The sequence below is a fragment of the Pan paniscus genome, chromosome 10 (assembly GCF_029289425.2).
Source record: "Pan paniscus chromosome 10, NHGRI_mPanPan1-v2.0_pri, whole genome shotgun sequence".
Lineage (NCBI taxonomy): Eukaryota > Metazoa > Chordata > Mammalia > Primates > Hominidae > Pan > Pan paniscus.
In genome coordinates this window covers 77,359,109-77,381,913 of record NC_073259.2, presented here as the reverse complement: position 1 = coordinate 77,381,913, position 22,805 = coordinate 77,359,109, and the positions used below count along the sequence as shown (strand labels likewise).

At 39.8% G+C, this 22,805-nt stretch overlaps 1 protein-coding gene across 1 annotated transcript; it reads right to left on the bottom strand.

Moving 5' to 3' along the window:
* Nucleotides 1-268: 268 nt before the first annotated feature.
* Nucleotides 269-6,148, bottom strand: LYZ (lysozyme). The gene is made up of 4 exons (XM_003808722.6): nt 5,961-6,148; nt 4,232-4,396; nt 2,221-2,299; nt 269-1,366 (listed from the first exon to the last, which is right to left on the bottom strand). Exons 1-4 carry the CDS (start codon nt 6,094-6,096, stop codon nt 1,300-1,302), a joined length of 447 nt encoding a protein of 148 aa, XP_003808770.1. The 5' UTR covers nt 6,097-6,148; the 3' UTR covers nt 269-1,299.
* Between the last annotated feature and the right edge of the window lie 16,657 nt (nt 6,149-22,805).

Below are 22,805 nucleotides of genomic sequence, written 5' to 3'. Positions count from 1 at the left end.
GGAGACTAGGGACATAAAAATGGAAGGATTGTAGAGAAGTAACTAAAATGGTCAGGCAGACTTGAGGGCTCATTTGAGATTTATGGTTATGAATTTAAAGTGAGACCTGTCAGCATGCTTGTGAATTTTTCTCCAGCAATATCTGACTATTTAAGTGAGGTAAGTGACGATATAAGAGATATTAAGAGCACCAAATCATATTTTTTCAAATATCTGTATTCTTTTCTTCAGAGACACTATAGGAGTCTAAATAAAAACAGACAAGGCATGTGTTGCAAAGCCTTTAATTAGAATGTTTGTATTTTTTACATCATGCATAACTTCACATTTGTGATTAATTAGTAATTATTTCAATACTTGTAAGCTCATCTGCCTCAGATTTAATCATAATACATGAATTAAATTAATCAAATTAAGGAACAGCAATTTAGAAAGAAACACACTTTAAGAAATCAGAATTCTCAATTCAGGCAGTCTGTTTCTATCATTTGGTATTCTACTCCTTTAAAAATTTCATATTGCCCAACAAAAAGTGGTTATTTTTACTGTTTTTGGAGATGACTGAACAGATGAAGGCATCAGATGCCTTCATCAGCTGGTATTTTGCCTAAGATCTATTTAAGATAACCTTTTCTTATATTTTTTACTTAATATTGGGCATAATCGTATCATTCAAGATTAAGTCTGGGTTATTTCTTTGATAAGAACTGAATGTGGCCGGGCGCAGTGGCTCACGCCTGTAATCCCAGCACTTTGGGAGGCCGAGGTGGGTGGATCACAAGGTCAGGAGATCGAGACCATCCTGGCTAACACGGTGAAACCCTGTCTCTACTAAAAATACAAAAAATTAGCCGGGCGTGGTGGCGGGCGCCCGTAATCCCAGCTACTCGGGAGGCTGAGGCAGGAGAATGGCGTGAACCTGGGAGGTGGAGGTTGCAGTGAGCCGAGATTGCGCCACTGCACTCCAGCCTGGGTGACAGAGCGAGACTCTGTCTCAAAAAAAAAAAAAAAAAAAAAAAAAGAATGGAATGTACTGGAGATGTATTTGATAACCAAGGTTTTAGGTAAATTTTCACCAGTATTAGTTCTATTTGCAAACTGAAAAATGTTGTAGGCTTAATATAAAATAACCACATTAGTGAACATTATATCTCTTAGAAGAAAGGCCATATTTTGCTCCTGCTTCTGTAAAAATATTATTTGTTTGAAGGGGAAATAATGGTAGTGTGACCTTTCACTTAATTACTACTCCCTTAATGTGAGAGAGACAAAATGAGCTGAAGAAGGAAAATTCTGGAGTTATACTCCACAACCTTGAACATACTGACGGACATCTCTGTTTTGACAACGATTTCTCCATGCCACCCTGTAGAAAAAGATGAAGCAAATGGTGAAAGGTTAAAACATATCTTCATTGTAATATACATACTTCACACTCCTTGGGGAAACAAAATATTTTATCAATAGATAAAATAGTAAGATAGACCCAGCTATTGCTATTTATTAAATGAAGATATGTATACAAAATACTTCACTCCTACCCAAATTTCTCAGTAGAGCATAGAATGCTGAACATAAAGATTGAGTAATGTGCGTTGTACAGCAGCAACTGCAAAGTGAATTCCACATTTATTTTTTATGTATTTATTTGAGACAGAGTCTCACTCTGTCGCCCAGGCTGAAGTACAATGGCGCAATCCTCTGCAACCTCCACCTCCCGGGTTCAAGCAAGTCTCCTGCCTCAGCCTCCCGAGTGGCTGGGATTGCAGGCACCTGCCACCACACCCAGCTAATTTTTTGTATTTTTAGTGGAGATGGGGTTTTGCCATGTTAGGCAGGCTGGTCTCGAACTCCTGACCTCAGGTGATCCATCTGCCTCGGTCTCCCAAAGTGCTGGGATTACAGGCGTGAGCCACCGTGCCCGGCCCACACTTACTTATTCTAAAAAGAATTTCAAGATATGACAAGGAACTGATAGAGTGTGAAGCATCTTAAAACTCTAGAAATCCCCTAAAATAAATTGAGGAGTAAAAGAGTAAGATTCTGGATCAGTTAAAGTAGATTGTTTCTTCAAGGATGTAGGTAATACATCATTTAGCATAAGCCAAAAGCTGCAATTTTGAGGTGTCATTAGCATACTTTGGTCTTTAAAAGTCTGCTCTCATTGTATATATCAACAGTAGAGTAAAATAGTTTTCCCTTTTAACACTTAAAACATACCATGCTCTAATGCCTTGTGGATCACGGACAACCCTCTTTGCACAAGCTACAGCATCAGCGATGTTATCTTGCAGCAAAGCTGAAAGACAGGTGGTAAGGAATAAAAACTTTAATAGATATTTTATTTTAAATTTAGGTTTAGCCAGCTTTTTTCTGTTAGGCTGTGGAAAGAATGGTAAGATATTATTTTCTATGAGTCCATATATGTGTGATTGTTGGGGAAAACTCTCTTCATTCTCTCCCATTCAGCATGAAATGAAGCATTTTTTTCTTCATTTACCAAAGTCATTGGAAGCTCTGGAAGTATTAACAAAATGATTAAAGGTCTTCTTTGTACTAGACACTGTAAAAAAACACCTAGTGATATTTTACTCAGCAGTTCTATTATTGAAAATTTATCCAAAAGAAATAAGAAATGCACCCAAAGATGTATACAAAAAGCTATTCATAGCAATTTATGAGGGAAAAATGGAAACAACCTAAGTGCTCAATAGTAACAATTGGATCAGTAAATTATAGAATATTCATATATTAAAATTCTAGTCATTCTTTTAAAATGATGATACAGATTTGTATTTTTTTCTCATCTGGAAAATGGAGCAAAAGATCATGAAAAACCGATTTGTATTTGCTGACATGCAAATAATTTTGTGTGATAAGAAGCAAATTGTAAAGCCGTGTGTATAATACAATTTAATTTTTGCAAAAGCACACAGTATTTACATGTTTGTATGTGGGTATATATGTGTATGATATAATTTAACATTCATACACATGATTGATATACATTTTGGAAGAATATATACCAGAATTTACCCACGGTTATAAACCTCTGGGTAGTAAGATTATGGGTGTTATTTTTCTTATTTGTATTTTCTAATTTTTATTTAATGACCAAAGATTATTATATAATATAAATTTTTTTAATTAACTGGATTTTAAAAATAAGATTAATGTTCTTTATTGGGAATTTTAATATTTAACAATTTAATAATAGCAACTTTGCAAGATTTCTGCAATATTTTTGACACTGAGGATTCCACATGGTATTTCTATTTTTATGAGTTCAGTAAAATATTTGTTTCACCCCAAATAAATAAATCCTTAAGTTAATTTGTTATTTACAATAATAATTCTACAGGAACTGTATTTTTTGAAGATGTAAACTAAAGAATTTAGAAATGGAATATCATCATGTTCCTAATTCACTTAAAAGTCTCTCAGCAGTAGCCAGGTACAGTGGCTCACGCCTGTAATTCCAGCACTTAAGGAGGCTGAGGTGGGAAGATTGCTTGAACTCTGGAGTTCAAGACCAGCCTGGGTAACACAGAATTTGCCTGTACTAAAAATTTCAAAAATTTGCCAGGCATGGTGGTGCACACCTGTAGTCCCAGCTACTTGGGAGGCTGTGGTGGGATGATCACTTGAGGCTGCAGTGAGCTGTGATGGTGCCACTGCACTACAGCCTGGGGGACAGTGAGACCCTGTCTCAAAACAAAACAAAACAAAACAAAACAAAAAACTCTCAGCAAAAAAAAAAAAAAAAGACATAGAAGAAGCAACTATGGCAAAATGTTAACAACTTTTAAAGTGCATAATGGGCATATGGCTGTTTATTATACTGATGTCTCTAATTTTCTATACATTTAGAACATTTCATAAAAAAAAAAGTAAAACAATTGAAAAAGGACCATACAACTAAATTATCCCAAAACCTCCCCAAAGTAAGCAGGAGCAATGGCATTGTTCTGGACAAAGCATCAGTAAGGCCATTGACAGTAAATTAATAGGTCATTCCAGAAACTTCTGTATATTAAAAAACATCAACCTTTTATGATACCACTTCTTTAATTTCTTACTCAGGGAATTATGAGGAAAATAATAATGACTTTCTGGAAGTTGAGATGTAGTTTTTCTAGGTCCCTCATGAACCTTTCAAGGCTTTTTCATTTGTATTGAATCTCAATTCTTGTAAGTATAACCAGATTGGTCAAATATTAGCTTGTCTTACCACTGCAGGATAAATGACAGGCATTAACTGCTCCTGGGGTTTTGCCATCATTACACCAGTAGCGGCTATTGATCTGAAATATCCCATAATCAGTGCTTCTGTCTCCAGCATTGTAGTTTGTAGCTCGTGTGTTATAACCACTCTCCCATTTGGCCAAACACATCCCTGAAAAGAACTTATTTTTAGTAATAAACAGCAACACTAAGTGACTTATACTCTATAGCAAAATCAGTTCTACTTAGCTACTTCTATTTTACTGATTTGTTTTATAAGTATAAAGATTTACTTATAAAATATCTTAGCACTTTAGTGTTAAGATAAGGGACTTGTAAGAGAATCCTTTTGTAATGCAAATCATCTTGTAACACCAACGAACAATATAACATACTTTTAAAAATATTAAAATACATGTTTCTTCCATTACTTTTACCCTTCCCGTGCTCCCATCCCTCAGGCAACATTCAGCCAAGAACAGAAAAATCAACAGAGCTGTTGAGTAGATTTTGTAAATTCATAGCAGATACATAGGCTGATGGAAAAATGCTTTTTTTAAATCAGAAAAACATAAGGATTTTCTGATAGAAATTTTCTTATAATATCTAAAGGTGAATTTGGATATCAAGTTAGAATCTTGAAAACAAGACTATTCTGTGATTTCATCCCTTCACTCATTCATTCAAAAATAGCTATTGAGGGGAAATGTCTGAATTAAATCTGAAAACTACAGAGATTATTACATCGACAACTATGTACTAAACTGTAAAATAACTTTTCCTCATGGCACGTCTTGAATTGTGTGGGAGAAAATGAAAGATAGTTAATCAAGTAGAGTAGATAAAAATAATAAAACATTTCATGCTGAGTTTCTGGGATCCTATACAAAGAGTGACTGAAGGGAACTAGGTTCCTACTGCCCTTGTGTAGGGAATTCAATATATTCTTTAAAAACATCACTGTTAAAAATCCCATGTCGGCCGGGTGCAGTGGTTCACACCTGTAATCCTACCACTTTGGGAGGCTGAGGTGGGCAGATCATTTGAGGCCAGGAGTTCAAGACCAGCCTGGCCAACATGGTGAAACCCCATCTCTACTGAAAATACAAAAAATTAGCTGGGTGTGGTGGTACACACCTGTAGTCACAGCTGCTCAGAAGGCTGAAGCACAAGAATCACTTGAGCCCAGAAGGCAGAGGTTGCAGTGAGCTGAGATCATGCCACTGCACTCCAGCCTGGGCCACACAGTGAGACTGTCTTTAAAAATAAAATAAAATAAAATAAAAATAAAATAAAAATCCCACGTCACGGCAGGGGACTTGAAGACAAGAAAAATACTGCATCACTCTAGGCTCTCAGAGCCCAAGTTCGAAGTGGGAAATAACTGGAGTCACATACCAAGGACTTGAGAGAGCTCTGCCAGGTCCTCAAATGTATCTTTCAGTCAGCTTACATGTGCCATTGAATCTCAGGCACCCAGCAAACTTCCTAGCACTAGAACAGTACAACAGGTCCTGTTTTACTTAGAATGGAATTTTCCCCTGCCATGCCCATATTCCTTTATCGGGTATCTCTGGTTATAAAGAACCAAACTGATGTTTTTAGCCATTGTAAGTATACAAACCCACAAAGAAATAAAACATCTATTCACTCAAAGCCCCTTCTTCTTCTTCCTTCTCTCCTAGTGTCTGTTCCATACGTAGCTAATTCTCTGGAAGTATGGAGAGTAGACTTACAGTTTGCTAGGCTGATTCCCCTGTAGCCATCCATTCCCAATCTTTTCAGAGTTCTGGCCAACTCACACCTTTCAAAGACCTTGCCCTGGACGGTAACAGAAAGGAGGACAAGCCCCAGAACAATGAGAGCCTTCATGTTGACTGCTAGGTCAGAGTGCTAGGCTGACCAGGGTGAGCTGGCCCCAGTATTTAACATCTTTTAACTTCCTTCTTCCCCTTGTGGTTTGGGGGCTCCACCCTTTCAGTTGTGTGGAAAACAGGAACTGTCTATTGATCCACTGACTCTAAAGAGATTTTTTAATGCTTGAAGAGAGATACGCTGATGTCCTAAGAATTTGTCTACAGGAAAATAATGAAATGGAATTGTTTAAAGTACTGGCTCTGGAAGAATTGGGGCATAGCACTATTTCCAAGACAGGAACTTTCTTCTGTTTGATTATGAATTTGAGCAATTATAAAGAAAAAAATGACTATTTTGTGCAGCTTAAAATGAGCTGTGATTTTTGAGTAACATTCAATTTTGTGAAATTGTTTTGTATGCATTCACTTTTTTATATTTATCTTTTTTACTTAAAATTATTTTACATATCTTTTCCACAAAATGGACATGACACATGTGCCTGTTGTCTTAATGGGTGTATAGTGTGACACCATGTTGCTCAGCTAGTTTCTTACTCTAGACTCTTTTTGTTACTATAGCAAATTTTTTATTATTATCAATCAGTGTTTTACTATTATAAATAAGGTTCATGTGAACAACTTTACCAACTACCTTTTTTTTTTTTTTGAGATGGAGTCTTACTCTGTCACCAGGCTGGAGTGCAGTGGCGCAATCTCAGTTCATTGCAACCTCTGCCTCCCGGGTTCAAGCAATTCTCCTGCCTCAGCCTCCCAGGTAGCTGGGACTACAGGCATGTGCCACCATGCCCAGCTAATTTTTGTATTTTTAGTAGAGACAGGGTTTCACCATGTGGCCAGGATGGTCTGGATCTCTTGACCTCGTGATCTGCCTGCCTCGGCCTTCCAAAGTGCTGGGATTACAGGTGTGAGCCACCATATCCGGCCTACTTTACCAACTACTTTTCACAATACTTTGCCTCCCATTTCCGTATTAGAACATAAGGGGTCATTAGAAAGCAACAGCATTTTAAAAATAAAACCTACCCAAACATATATCCAACTAAATGCTACCTTTGAAAATAGCAATCTCAGGAGGCTGTGCACAGCTTTTAAAACAATGCTACCAGAACTCAAAAAGAACTGCGCTTCTGTATCTGCCTAAGAGGACAGATTCTGAGCCACACAAAGTGTCATCACTTTGTAGTTACCCTTATTTTTCATCAATGGCCTCTAAAGATTACCAGATTTCGTTTTAAATGACAGTTCAAGGACCCTGTTCAAAAATCAAGAATAATCTCATTTTTCAGGCTAGGCCTAATTTTGATTCTTCAGTAATAAATAGGTCCAGGTGCAGTGGCTCATGCCTGTAATCCCAGCACTTTGGGGGGCCGAGGTGGGTGGATCACCTGAGGTCAGGCGTTCAAGACCAGCCTGACCAACATGGTGAAACTCCATCTCTACTAAAAATATAAAATTAGCTGGGCGTGGTGGTGCGCCTATAATTCCAGCTACTTGGGAGGCTGAGGCAGGAGAATTACTTGAACCTGGGAGGCGGAGGTTGTGGTGAACTGAGATCACACCACTGCACTCCAGCCTGGACAACAGAGTGAGACTCTGTCTCAAAAAAAAAAAAAAGAAAGAAAAAAAAAAGGCCAGCTGCGGTGGCTCATGCCTGTAATCCCAGCACTTTGAAAGGCCAAGGCAGGCTGATCACCTGAGGTCAGGAGTTCGAGACCAGCCTGGCCAGCATGGTGAAACCCCGTCTCTACTAAAAATAGAAAAATTAGTTGGGTGTGGTGGTGGGTGCCTATAATCCCAGCTACCTGGGACGCTGAGGCAGGAGAATCGCTTGAACCGAGGAGGCGGAGGCTGCAGTGAGCCGAGATTGTGCCATTGCACTCCAGCCTGGGCAAGAGAGTGAGACTCTGTCTCAAATAATAATAATAATAAATAGTGAGACAGATTTTCAGGACCCAAAGAGACAGAAACCAATTAAAAGAGTTAGTCTTGGCTGGGCGCAGTGGCTCATGCCTGTATTTCCAGCACTATGGGAGGCCGAGGCAGGAGGACTGCTTGAGACCAGGAGTTGGAGACCAGCCTGGGCAACATGGCAAAACCCTATCTTTACTAAAAATAAAAAAAAAATTAAAAAATGTGCTTGTAGTCCCAGCTACTCGGGAGGTTGAGGGTCAGAGGATCACCTGAACCCAGGAGGTTGAGGCTGCAGTTAGCTGAGATCGTGCCACTGCACTCCAGCCTGGGCAACTAGAGTGAGACTGTGTCTCAAAAATAAAAAAAAGAAAGAAAGAAGAAAAAAAAGAGTTAGTCTTTGATCCCCTTTATGCCATTCCCAACTCAATACTAAAGAACAGCCAGTTATTACATATGCTGGTTTCAGCCTTATGCTGATAAGATTAATTTTTGTTTTCAAATGTTTAAATAGTTATGACCTTATACTTTCTTGGAAGTGGAACAAGCAAATATTTGCTTGCCAACCTGAACCAAAGTGATAGCATGTTATCATGTGACTACTGCAAAGGGAAGAAGTGTTTTTGATCCCCTTAATTATCTCCTCTGGGGAAGAAGTTAAGGGCAGTTATAACATCCATTTATGATCCTGTCATTCCATTTGAGGTAGGTTTAATGAGCAATCTATTTAAAAATAAGATAGCAAGTAAGCATGATTTGAGGGCAGAGATAATTTTTCTTCCTCAGAAATTTTGTATGTACTGCATGTTCTTTTTGATGCAATGTATGCATTTTATCTTTTTAGGAAAGTTGCTTACAGACCCTAGATTACTTTGTTGTATTACAATGGGCAATAGTCATGATTTACTCAACTTATTTGTTTCTCAAGATAGAGAAAAATAATTATTTATGGTGAGTGTTGGGGGCTTCAGGCCTAGGAAAGGGAATTTGACCAAGGGTTTCTCACACTTTTGACTATTCCCCAAAACTAAAACCATCCTGAAAAGATGGAGATTTGCCATAATTTAAGATATTCTAAAGAATGTGCTATAGCCCTCTGTTTTGTTTTGTTTTGTTTTTAGATAGGGTGTTAGGCCAGTTTTGTTTTGTTTTGTTGTATTGGAGACAGGGTCTTGCTCTGTTGCCCAGGCTAGAGTGCAAGGGCACAATCTTGGCTCACTGCAGCGTGAACTCCTGGGCTCAAGCAATCCTCCTGCCTCAGCCTTCCAAGTAGCTGGGACCACAGGCGAGTAGCTGGGACCACAGGTGTGTGCCACTACTCCTGGCCAACTTTTTAAATTTTTAGTAGAAACACAGTCTTGCTGTGTTGCCCAGGCTGGTCTTGAACTCTTGGACTTAAGCAATCCTCCTGTCTCAGCCTCCCAAAATGCTTGGATTACAAGCAGGAGCCATTGCACGCAGCTCTGTTAGGCCATTCTTATGTTGTTATAAAGAAATACCTGACAATGGGTAATTTATAAGAGAAGAGATTTAATTGGCTCATGGTTCTGCAGGCTGTTCAGGAAGCATGGCATCAGCATCTGCTTCTGGAGAGGCCTCAGGGAGCTTACAATTATGGAGGAAGGTGAAGGAGGAACAGGTATTTCACGTGGTGGAGCAGGAGCAAGAGAGTTGCCGGGGGTTGGCGGGGGCCACACTTTACAACAACCAGATCTCGTGAGAACTCACTCACTATCACCAGGATAGCACCAAGCCACGAGGGGTCTGCGCCCATGACCCAAACACCTCCCACCAGGCCCCACCTCCAACACTGGGGATTATAACTCAACAGGAGATTTGGATGGGCACAAATAACCAAACTATATAACCAACACTGTCTCACTCTGTTGTCCAGACTGGAGTGAAGCAGTGCAATTATGTTTTTTCAGCTTTGATTTCCCAGGCTCAGGTGATCCTCCCACCTACAGGCATGTACCACCACACACAGCTAATTTTTCATAACACAGCTAATTTAACATAACAGAGTCTCGTTATGTTGCCAAGGCTGGTCTTGAACTCCTGGGCTCAAGCAATCCTCCTGTCTTGGCCTCCCAAAGTGCTGTGATTACAATCATAAGCCACTAGGCCTTCTGTTGAAAGTGGTGGGTTGGGCACACAGGTTTCTCTCTGTTCACTTTCCAAATTCCATTAAAGTATCAACAAAAGGAGTTTGAAAAGGTATAAACCAATAAGGGCAAAGGAAAAGCAGAAGAGATGATAATAGATGAGAAATGTCAATAAAAGTTTATAATACAGAGTGGTTGAGTAGTAACTAACTTAGGATAATGGAGAAAGCTGACACCTGAGTGCCTGGAAAAAGGGAAATCAATACAAAGCAAACTAGTTTGTGCCCTAGATCCTGGAAAAAAACTCAGTAATTCTGAAGGCAGGACTGCACGGCAGTGCTATAAACAGGAAGACAGGTTGGAAATCTGTATATGGAACAGTTAAGCCCCAGATTTTCTCCCCCAGACCAGGAAACCAGGTTGCTGCCTTTTCCCAACCCTAGAAGAAGGATGAGAAGATCACTCTTTGGAGAGGATGAACCAGAGACTCTGGACTTAGGACTCAAGGCATGACTAAAGACAGGGGATAATGCCATAATGAAAATAGGGGCATTAAATACAAATCTGCATTCTGAGCAGTAAGCCAGTCACCCAGCTCTCAACCTGCCTGAACTGAGCTCCTTGATGTCTGGCTGCCAAAACCACCTCCCAGGCAGGAGCCAATAGGATCCTCTCTGGAGTAAATGTCTGAACCAGGAGAAAAGACCTATAGATATTAATATTTGGGGCCCACAGTGAAATGGCCAGTCTTGATCAATTGCCTGTGGTGAGACGTACCCAGGCTTACAGATTTTCTGCTCAGCTCCTTGGCGCTTTGTATTACTCTTACACAATCAGTGGAGGATACTTGATGAAAGACACTATTGTGAAAGACAGAGTGACATTATTATCAAAAGAAACATTTCGAGAAGAGGAACTCAAAGGAAACAGAGGCAAAACAAAATAAGACATAAGCTATAACGAATATCTCAGGGAGATAAGAGAAAATAAGAGAAAGAAAGGGAGGGAGAAAGAGAGGAGTGTGTTTTAGGCCTTGAAGGGGACTCTAAGAGAGAAGTTCCAAAAATATTTTAATCGATAGTGGAATTACTAAAGTAAGGGTGATTATTTTGAAGGCTTCCTCATTCATCTGCATATATGAACTCTGTCATATTTGTTGAGGCAGTCGTGTTACTTTATAATCATCTTTCTTCTGCAGCTCATCTGTACCCAGATCTGTGTTCTCTTAAATTTCAATGGAAATAAGCGAAATATTTTCACAGAGCTTCATGAGCAGCATTCAGATAACATATAAGCCATGTAAAAATTAACTAGAAAGAATATCTCAGTACAGTGTTCTTTTGGTAGGGTCACTTTTATTACACAGTTTTAAAAAAAAAGATTTAAAACTCTTGCAAGAATAGCATTTATATTTCCTGGAAGAAACACAAGTTGCCATGCTTCCAGAATGCTACCTCCTATCCAGGCTGTTGTTTGGAAAACAAATTCCACTGAGAGAGGATAAGCTGGGGAGGGACATTCTGAGGCCGCTGGGTATTAACGAGGCAAATTTGGTCACATCTAGGGTGATAATGGTAGCAGATTCCAAGACTGGTAGCACTCTGCATCTCACTCCCATGTGGGGTCCAGGGCAATGGCAAGAAGTCTCTTGGATGGCATGTAGTTGTTGGAGAAATTGAACACAAATTGCCCTGCCTTGGGCATCAACAAAGCTTGGAAAAGGAGCCTCCTGCCTTTGAATGACCACGTCAGCTTGGGCAATAACCACTGTCTGAATAGCTCAGGCATGACCATGACAGGCTGAAGCTCTAAGGTCTTCCCCAGGTTTTCTGAACTTTGTAGTTTTTTGAGACTCCTAGAAGCTCCTGGACAGGAGATCAGCTTAAAAAGTTTAACAAAACTAACAATGCCTCACCACACGGGGGAAGAGGTGCTTAGAGACATATTTTGTTAGATTTGGGAAGAAAGCAAAGTGATGTTTCTTACGTCCATTTATGGTATATCAGATCTATACTAACCACACTATTTGATCTAGACTTGCTTGCTCTGATTAGAATGTGATTAGAAAGCAGAAAATGAGATGATTCCTGGGGGCTCTAGGGATTAAACTATTTTCCTGAAACTAGCTCGTTGGTGTCACGATTCAGGTCACCATTAGCTCCAGAGGTAACCCTAGGTCGTTTTTTTTTCTTTCTTTTTTTCTTTTTTCTTTTTTTTTTAGAGACAGATTCTCACTCTGTCACCCAGGCTGGAGTGCAGTGGCACAACATAACTCACTACGTCCTTGAATTCCTGGGCTCAAGCCACCCTCCTGCCTCAGCCTCCAGAGTAGCTGGGACTACAGGCACGTACCACACACCTGGCTAATTATTTTAATTTTTGTATAGATGGGGTCTCACTTTGTTGCTTAGGCTGGTCTCGAACTCCTGGGCTCAAGTGAGCTTCCCACCTCGGCCTCCCAAAGTGCTGAGCTTGTAGGTGTGAACCACTATGCCCAGCCAGTGTTTGGATTTGCAATAGCTCACACTAGTGAGACAGACCTCTCTGTCTTTATAATCTTGTTTCACTATAATTTATGTCATTACTATAGATTTTTTGTTCCTGCAATCTTGTTTTTGCTATTAGTATTAAGTAATTAAAATATTACCTGTGTCAGTATATGAGAAAAATGAATTAAAAAAACCTCAGAATGTCACTGATGCAGGTAAATCTAAATTGTATTAATGGAGAGAAGCATTGGCATGGCTTTTGTCAGGGTGTGCAAATAACCACTTGGTAGTGAAGCAGTGCTGCTTCCTCGAAGTTATTGAGGACGTTGGGATACTGTGGTTAGGACAGCGGCATTTCACTCATGACTCAGCTGAGGCTGCCCTGTGGGGTTTGGCTTAGGGGTGCAGAGGACCTAGTCTCATTTCTGTTGTGGCAGCATGGCTGCTAGCAGAATATGCAGGGAGTGAGAGAGTTGGGGTGTAGGGAGCAATACCCTCTGACTCTCTGGGGGACACTAGATGCTGAAAGGTTAAAGTGAAGTAATTACTCTCTCAACTAATGGAGGTGCTGTGTACCAGTCTCGTGAAACAGGACGAGCACCCCTCCAGCTGCCCCCTGCAAGTCCAGGAGCCTGGCCACGGGTCAGAATGGCTTCCTTGTGGGAGCAGTCCCTATGAGGAGTAGGACTTGACCCCAATCCAAAGGTGGCATTTCGTTGGCTCCTGAGGCACATGGGTTGCTAGGAAATGGTAACTAATTTAGGCTTGGCTAATTCAGATTAGTGTATTTTTTCCCAAGGATTAGTGATCCCAGCATGTTCTTTTTTGTTTTCTTTCTTCCCGTTGTGACTGGCGTGCAATCTGTTCTTTTAGCACTCAATATCCCTGTAATTTGAGGTCCTGCTCATTGCAAAATAGATCAAACAAGCTAGATAATTTCCTTCCCAGGTTTTCTGACACCATCCAAACTGCAGAAATCATCAAACTTTAATTTATGCTATGGTCTTGCTGCTGCATTTTGGGTCAGGTAACTGGTTAATTCTGAAAGGAAATAATACTATTCACCATACATCCGAGGACTGGGTAATAGGGAATTATTTCTACTATATTGCCAATACTGTGCTACAATAGTCTCTAGCAAAAGCCACATGTTACTGTATTTAAAATCTGTCACTTGATCACTTGGCCTAATAAGTAGCACTAGCCTAGTAAGGGTATTGCTAGGCTCTGCCATGCATTTTACCTCCACCCACAGAGGAGAATTCACCATTTCTGGTATTTGCTGTGCATTTACTCTGTTCTTTGCCTTCTCTCTTGCTATTTCTTCAATCTGCTATGCCCTTCCCCACCTACTCTGCCTATGGAAAGCCTCCTAATTCCGCAAAGTCTTCAAGAAGTACAAGCCAGCCAGGGGACTGGAGGAATTGAGGTTAGGTGGGCAGTGTTCTAAATAGAGAAAGTCATGTAAGCAAAGGCAGAGAGCAAAGAGAGTAGGCCATATCTGAAAGAATCACTGAAAATCGTTTTTAAAAAGTAACAACATTTCTGTTAAAGGGATATTTAGAGTTAAGACTCTTTCAGAGTTATGTTTAAAGTTCAAAAACACTTTTGTAAAGGCATCCTGGCTTTTAAGCTCTTAAATGGCTTTTAATATGCTTCTTACAGTTGTTGCCTTTGCCATGTGCCATACTCTCATGCACTTATTGGGAAATAATTTGTTTGACAATGTTTATCTAGCAGCTACTAACTGCTAGGCAGCACCGTGCAAGGAGCTCAGGTTCTGGTAGGAACTAGGCAGGTAACATCCTTGCCCTAATAGAGTTTATAGAATAGTAAGTCATGCTGATTGAAAACAATTTTAAGTGTGGTGAGTACTTCAGAATAGAAACAATGTATTTATAGAAGAAATTAACAAAAGTGATAAACTTGTCTAGGAGGTTCTAATTGAGACCTGAATGATGAGTTGTAGTTAGCCAAATGAGAGAGGTAGGGAAATTGTGGAGAGAGAGTGGGGCTGAAACAGCATGTTCTAAAACCCAGAGGCAAGAGGCAAGAACAGGTTGATGAAGACCCTGAAAGAAGTGCTAGAATGTCTGGTAAAGACATTTAGACTTGGCTGGGCACGGTGGCTCACGCCTGTAATCCCAGCACTCTGGGAGGCCGAGGCGGGCAGATCATGAGGTCAGGAGATGGAGACCATCCTGGCTAACACGATGAAACCCCGTCTCTACTAAAAAATACAAAAAATTAGCCAGGCATGGTGGCGGGCGCCACAGAGTGAGACTCCGTCTCAAAAATAAAATAAAATAAAGTAAAATAAAATAAAAAGATATTTGGACTTTAAATCTGTAAGTGCTAGAATGTCTGGTGAAAGACATTTGCCACTGGATAAAGTGGCAAAGAGAAATGAGATTGAGGTCAGGGTGGGAGGGGCAGGACCACATCTAGGCACTTAATCCCAGAGAGAGTGGGATTTAGGATTTAATCCCAAAGACAATGAAAAACTATTCATGAGTATTAAAGTGGAGAGTAACAGCCTGAAAATTTTTAAAGAAATCACTCTATATTGGCTTGAGAGAGAATTGCTAGAGAACTGACAAATAATCCAGATGGCAGGTGATGATTGCCTGTGGAGAGAACTGAGAGAGCTCAAGAGATATTTAGGAGGTTGAATAGTCAGCCTCCTAAACTGGTGATTACTCAGACTGTTTGGAGATTAAGAAAAAAGGGAAAGGAAACAATACTAGCTTTTGTTTATCACATACTTACAAAGTGCTAGTCCATTAATAAACATTACCTATAATTCTTACAGGGATTTTATAAGTATTATTTCAATTTTACAAATAAATAAAGAAATATAGCTAATAAATGTGAGAGCAGGGATTTGGATTCAGGTTCAGTTATATCTTTTTTTCAGTCTACCATACTACCTTGTAAAAATTGAAGTGAAAAAGGAATAAATTCTGTTAAGACCCAATTCTCACGCTTTGACAAGCTATAACGTTGATTTCAGTTCCTGATATAGTTGTGCCAACCCATTACATTCTTTTTAATTTTAATTTTATTTTATTTTGTTATATTTTGTAGATGGGTCTTGCTATGTGGCCCAGGCTGGAGTGCAGTGGTTATTCACAGGCATGGGTATAGTACACTATAGCCTTGAACTCCTGGGCTCAAGTGATCCTTCCACCTCAGCCTCCAGAGCAGTTGGGGCTATAGGCCAGACACCACCACACCTGGTTTATATATTTATGTTAAAGGTGTGAGTTTTCTCTAAGAGGTTGGTCTAACAGCAGGCAATGCCATGAACGCTTAGAGGCTGTCAGTGTTGAACAACTGATAAAATCATTCTGAAGGGCTTTTGATTTCTTTCTCAATGCTCTATTATTTCCATTATCTTTAAGCTTCCAAGGCCAAAGTAATTAGAACTTTGGCTAGATCTCACTTCCCCCTTTCCCATTATAAACAAACACTTTTCTTCCCACTTTGGTCAAGTTACAAAGATCATTCCTCAATTTACACAATAACTGGGCATTCAACATTGAGAAATTATAATGAAATCATCAACTGATTTTTCAGATGTGATGAAATGCAGTCTTGTTTGCAAGGAAACAGAAGTGTTCCCATTTTAACTTCCTCTTTCTAGAAGGGCATTCTGATTTCATTTCTGTATTAAATAAGATCTTTGGATATAAGTTCTGTATAATCTTTTCATTTTGTATTTTTAAAATTTTGTTTTTATTTTTACCATTTTGTTTTTGTAAGCTAGGTTCTGTATAATCTTTTCATTTGCGCCTATCTAATTGTATATTTATTAAATTCCCTCTCACTGAACTAGTGATTTCAACCTGTAAATGAGCTTTGGTAACATCACAAAATGTTGATGAAAGAGGGAAGAAATTGTTGTAAATAGGATAATGGGGTCATATATGTGGGTTGCATTTTACTCCCTCTTGACAAACATTTTACTGCAACCCTTAGAAAGCAAATAAGTTAAAATGCTTAACTTCCTATTAACGATGATTTGCATATACACATTTACTTGAAGATGATGCTGGTCTCCCTTTTGGCATCACTCTAAGTTGTTTTGGGTGCAGCTACACTATCTTATTCTTTCCTCCCTCACTCCCCCAACTCTAGTACACAATACCTCTGTGAGGTAGCTGTTTGCCAGCATGGAAATACTCTATTTCCAACTCCAGTACACAATACCTCTGTGAGGTAGCTGGTTGCCAGCATGGAAATACTCTATTTCCACCTCAGTCAAGTAGAAACTGAACCCACAAATGTAGTGCCATTTACACCCAGGCCTTGCAAACAAGTCAGCCTGACCCAAAGAGGATAAGGGCTGGTATCAGTGTCTCACACATCTATTTTGTGTGGGTTTTTTTAGTTCCAGAAACACTGTGTTGAGATCACACATTTATTTTAGAAAATAATTTCCTTGACTGCTGTTTCAAACTGACATGTAATTGAAGACTAACAGTAAATTAGAAACGTTATTTTAAAAATAGGATGCTAAACCCTAATCTGCTACTACTTGACTACTAATTTTTGTGAAAACAAAGGGAGTAAAATAAACCTAAACACATAAAAACTACACTTAGAATTATCATATCTATGTAAGGAATTCAATCACACTGCAAGTTAAATCTCCTCTGTGGAGTGTAGAATCTATTTTAGACCTGAATTTCATGTATGGACTTCATGATAACTTCATGTTAGTACATGGCTTTCTTACTAATCCCCTTAACTCCAGGTTTTCTCTCTTCTGACCCACTCCACACCCAGAACGTGCCATTCTTGAACTCAGGGGACTTAGTGTTAAAAACACACATATGTCATTACATATCATCTATGACTTCATTTTCTATTATTGTTTGCTGTTGTATTGTCTTTATAACTGCTATCATGAGCTTTTCGAGGGCTTATGCTCCTTTAAACCTTTGCTTCTGCCTTCCCAGTAAGAAGCCTTCACTTGTACAATGTAGACACTCAACAAATTTGGTAAAGTCACTGTATAAAAAATACATCCCACCTACAATTAAATTGTTGCTCTTCTCTTCTGAACATGTGTTTTAAAACAGGATTCTGACATTACATATGATGCAACGAAGTAACACAAAGTTCTAAATAAAAGCCAACCACAAACTACAGAGGAATGTGTTTTTTTATTATTAGAAAATAATTACAAAATATAGCTTAGAGTTAAAAAAAAGAGAGAGAATAGTTTTTATTTATTTATTTATTTAATTTTTTTTTTTTTGAGATGGAGTCTCGCTCTGTCACCCAGGCTGGAATACAGTGGCACAATCTCAGCTCACTGCAACTTCCGCCTCCTGGATTCAAGCAATTCTCCTGCCTCAACTTCCCTGAGTAGCTGGGATTACAGGCGCCCACCACCATGCCCAGCTAATTTTTGTACTTTTTAGTAGGGACAGGTTTCACCAGGCCAGGATGGTCTCAAACTCCTGACCTCAAGTGATCCGCCCACCTTAGCCTCCCAAAGTGCTGGGATTATAGGTATGATCCACCATGTGAGCTACTGTGCCTGGCCGAGAGAATAATTTTTAAAAATACACAGTTAACTTAGCCCTCTGGAATACATTAGAAATAAGACCATATGTTTGAGGCACAGGATTTCTCATACCAATCTGGGTAGAAACTATTTGAAGGTATGATTCCATACTTCATTTAAAGTTAATAAGGGATTGGGTGCCATGGCTCACACCTGTAATCCCAGCTCTTTGGGAGGCCGAGGTGGGCAAATCGTGTAAGCCCAGGAGTTCAAGACCAGCCTGGGCAACATGGCAAAACCCCATCTCTACAAAAAATACAAATAATTAGCCGGGTGTGGTAGCATGCGCCTTAGTCCCAGCTACTTGGGAGGCTGAGGCAAGAGGATTGCTTGAGCCCAGGAGGAACAGAGGTTGCAATGAGCTGAGATTGTACCACTGCACTCCAGCCAGGGTGACACAGTGAGACCCTGTCTCAAAAAAAAAAAAAAAAAAATTTAATATGGACAAAAAAATTCCACTTTCATTGCTAAGAACACTATAATTTTATTATAGAATAAGGTCCTGTATAACATTTGGTTACAAAGTTTAAGAATTTATCTATTCATTAATTCAATATAATAAAAGTTTTTTTTTAATCGAGACAGGGTCTTGCTTTATTGCCCAGACTGAAGTAGAGTGGCGTGATCATAGTTCACTGCAGCCTCAACCTCCTGGGCTCAAGGGATCCTCCTGCCTCAACCTCCTGAGTAGCTGGGACTACAGGTGCACCACCAGCACACCCAGCTGATTTCTCATTTTTTGTAGAGATAGGGTCTCACTACGTTGCCCAGACTGGTCTCAAACTCCTGGGCTCAAGCAATCCTCCCATCTCAGCGTCCCAAAGTGCTGGGATTACAGGTGTGAGCCACTGCGCCCAGCCAAGAATAAAAATTGACTGAATATTTTTCTATGTAAGAGGCACTGTATTGATGCTGAGGATACCAAGGTGAAAAAACATGGTTGTTTTCTTCTACAGAACATGCAAACCAACAATTATAATCCAATGTAATAGTTTTAATGGTGATAGCTACAAAGTGATGATGGAGCATGGAGGGAACCTGAAGTCTGTCTGGAAGAGATGGTGAACGCTTCATAGAATTTCAGCTGAATGAGAATTGGGGGAAGAATAGAATTTTGTTTAGTGGACAAGTGGGGTAGAAGACTTGTGGTAGAAACTTCCAATACTCACCCATATCTAGTTCCCTCTCCTTCCAGGCACAGAGGAGGATTATACTTCCCTGTCCCCTTGTAGAGTTAGGCGGAGTGATGTAGCTAAATCTAGGCAATGAGCTATGGGTAGAAATGTCATTTCTAAGCTGAAACATTTAACTGCTGGTGCAAAACACTCCAGTGCTCTTACTTTTCCTTGGCAACTGATGAAGTTGTATGTTTCAGAAAGTGTAGCTAGCTACCTGATGGTGGAACCTCCGGCAGCCTGAGTGTCTGAGTGACTATGTGGAGCAGAGCCACTTGCTAAACTGTGATAGGCATTTTGGAATGAATAAGGAATAAAATGCGTGTTAAGCCACTGACATTTTGAAATTGTGTTATTTCAGCATTCCAGGTAGAGGTAAACATATTTAAAAATAAAAGAAAGGAAGAATAGACAAATCTTCCATGCAGGAGAATTTCAAGTACATTATGTAGATACTCTGCCCTCAAGGAAGTATTGAGGCTGTGCATAGTGACTTCCTTCCAAAGAATACAGTATGGAAACGAGGGAAAAGAATAATTTCACAGGAGAGAAACCTGACAAATTCTACTTCAGTCAGTAGATCAATGTTAACATCAACAGTGATAAGCCTCATTGATAAGTATGCATGCTTGATATGATGTGATGAAAATGGTATTTGCCTCTGTGGTCTTTCTCTCCAAAACATATAACCCCAGTCTCACCATAAGAAAAACATCAGACAAACCTCAAATGAAGATTATTCTACAAAATACCTGATGAGTACTCAAAACTGCCAAGCTCATCAAAACAAGGAAATTCTGAGAAACTGTTACAGCCAAGAGAAGCCAGAAGAGATACAACAACAAAATGTTATATGCCACCCTGGATAGGATCCTGTAACAGAAAAGGGGCATTAGGTAAAAACTAAAAAATCTGAATAGAGTATGAACTTTAGCTAATAATAACATATCAATATTGGTTCATTAATTGTAACAAAGGTACCTTATTGATGTAAGATGTTAGTAATAAGGGAAAGTGGGTGTGGGGAATACAGAAATGAACTGTCTTATCTTCAGGATTTTTTTGTAAATCTCAAACTATGCTGAAATTAAAAGTTTATTTAAAAATAAACACTGCCTCGGCAACATAGTGAGATTCTGTCTCTTAAAAAAAAAATTGGCCAGGCATGATGTTACATGCGTGTAGTCCTAGCTACTCTGGAAGCTGAGGTAGGAGGATCACCTGAGCTCACGAGGTAGCGCCATCATTGTGCCACTGCACTCACTCCAGCCTGGGTTGCAGAAGGAATCTCTGTCTCAAAAACAAAAAATAAAATAAAATAAAATAAAAAAAGAAAAGAAAAGAAAGGAAAAAAGGTATAAGAAAGAACATATACTGTGGAAGTTCCTTTATACTGTGGAAGTTCCATATGCTGTGGAAGTTCCTTTCAAAGTAGAAAGTGGAAGTGAAGAGCTTGGCTAGGTAAATGAAGAATCTTTTCTGCTATTAAAAGGAAATTCCATTTTTATTGTGTAGGTTAGGTGAAGGATCCCTAGAAGATCTATGGATAGGCTTCAGAGGTGTTGCTAAACCTCCAAAATTATATAAAATTATATTGCATATTTTTCTCAGAAGAAAGTAAAAAGCTTTATTATTTATTCTCAAAAGTATAAGTACCTAAAATAGGTTAATAATCATTGCTGAAGGCAATGTAAAAACTGAAGTCTTCTGAGTAAAAGAAATGACACAATTGTATTTTTTTGTGTGCCAAAAAGGACCATAGATCACATTTTGCTAGGACAGACTAAAGTGATTTGGTGTGTGTGGGGGTGTGTGCGTGTTTGGAGAAGGAAGGCCAAAATTAAAGGCAAGATGATAATAAAGACAGTGATCTTCAAACTTTTGAACATGGTACATTTTGCAAGGGGAGAACTGTTGGGATTCACTCAGGATGGTGGCAGAAAGAATAAAGGGAAATATTAGGGAAAGTTATAGGAAATAGTCACAAACCTTTTAGAAGGCCGAAAGTTTACATAGCTTGTAATAATTGAACAGGCCAAGGCGGCCGGTTCTTACCTTAGAGCATTAGGTCATAGGGTAAATACAAGGGACAACAGAGGCTTCCCCAGTTAAGTCTGTTTACCCAACTTCAATTAACTAACCTTTGAGCCAGATGGCCTTCTCTGGGGAGGCCTACCAAGGATATTGCCCCCTAATGGTATTTGTCACACACGTCCCTGTGAAGAGACCACCAAACAGGCTTTGTGTGAGTAACAAGGCTGTTTATTTCACCTGGGTGCAGGTGGCCTAAGTCTGAAAAGAGAGTCAGCAAAAGGTGGTGGGATTATCATTAGTTCTTAAAGGTTTTGGGATAGGTGGTGGAGTTAGGAGCAATGTTTTACGGGCAGGGGGTGGATCTCACAAAGTACATTCTCAAGGGTGGGGAGAACTACAAAGAACCTTCTTAAGGATGGGGAAGATTACAAAGAACCTTCTTAAGGGTTGGTGAGATTACAAAGTACATTGATCAGTTAGGGTGGGGCAGAAACAAATCACTATGGTGGAATGTCATCAGTTAAGGCTATTTTCACTTCTTTTGTGGATCTTCAGTTGCTTCAGGCCATCTGGCTTAGCTTGGGCTCAGAGGCCTGATAGTATTTACCTGAGACCGTGGTACCTGAGTTTTAATCATTCCTAGAACTACTCTCTTAACCATGTTAATTATCCACAAGTGTGTTTACTCAAGTTTACTCAAAGTGTGTTTACTCAAGTTTACTCAAAGCTTCTGTTGTTAATTGTATACTAAATAAATGCCTGGAGTTCGAGCTGCTCAGGGCCGTCCACAGTGACAAACTAGGTGTGCAGGCGGCTGGACACTCAGCTGGACTGGCAAAACAGAATATCTGTGTGTCAGTGTACGTTTTATTCATCTGTCGTTTGGGTCAGGGTCTGAGGGCAGACCCCGCGGCTAATGCCTTCACGTGTGAGGAGCAATACCTCAACTGGTGGCCTGTGTGAGGAAACCCGTGTGAGGAAAGCCCTGTGAGGAAAGCCGTGTGAGGCCAGTCAGGGGTCTGCAGAAACAGCCTCCCCGCAGCTGGAGCCCCTCCTGAGGCAAGCTGCCTAGGAAGAGTGAGGACCGCCCTCATGAGGAAAGCTGCGAAGGAAGCGTGAAGGAAAAGCGACGGACCCCCCGGAAAACAAAGGTGAAGAAAGGAACCGCGCGGTCAAGTCAGTGAGTAATCAGCAAGTCATTGGTGCCCACTCAAAGTTACCAAGTTCTGGGGGAAGTTGGGTCAAGCTGAGTTTTCATCATGGGACCACAGTTATTAGCACAGCAGAAACATTATATGAAAGTATTAAAACAGTTACTTAAGGCTAGCGGAGCCTCAGTTTCACAGGCTCAATTAAGGGACCTAATCATCCATGCTAGACAAACTGTTGCAATGCAAACTGTTGTGATCCCAAGC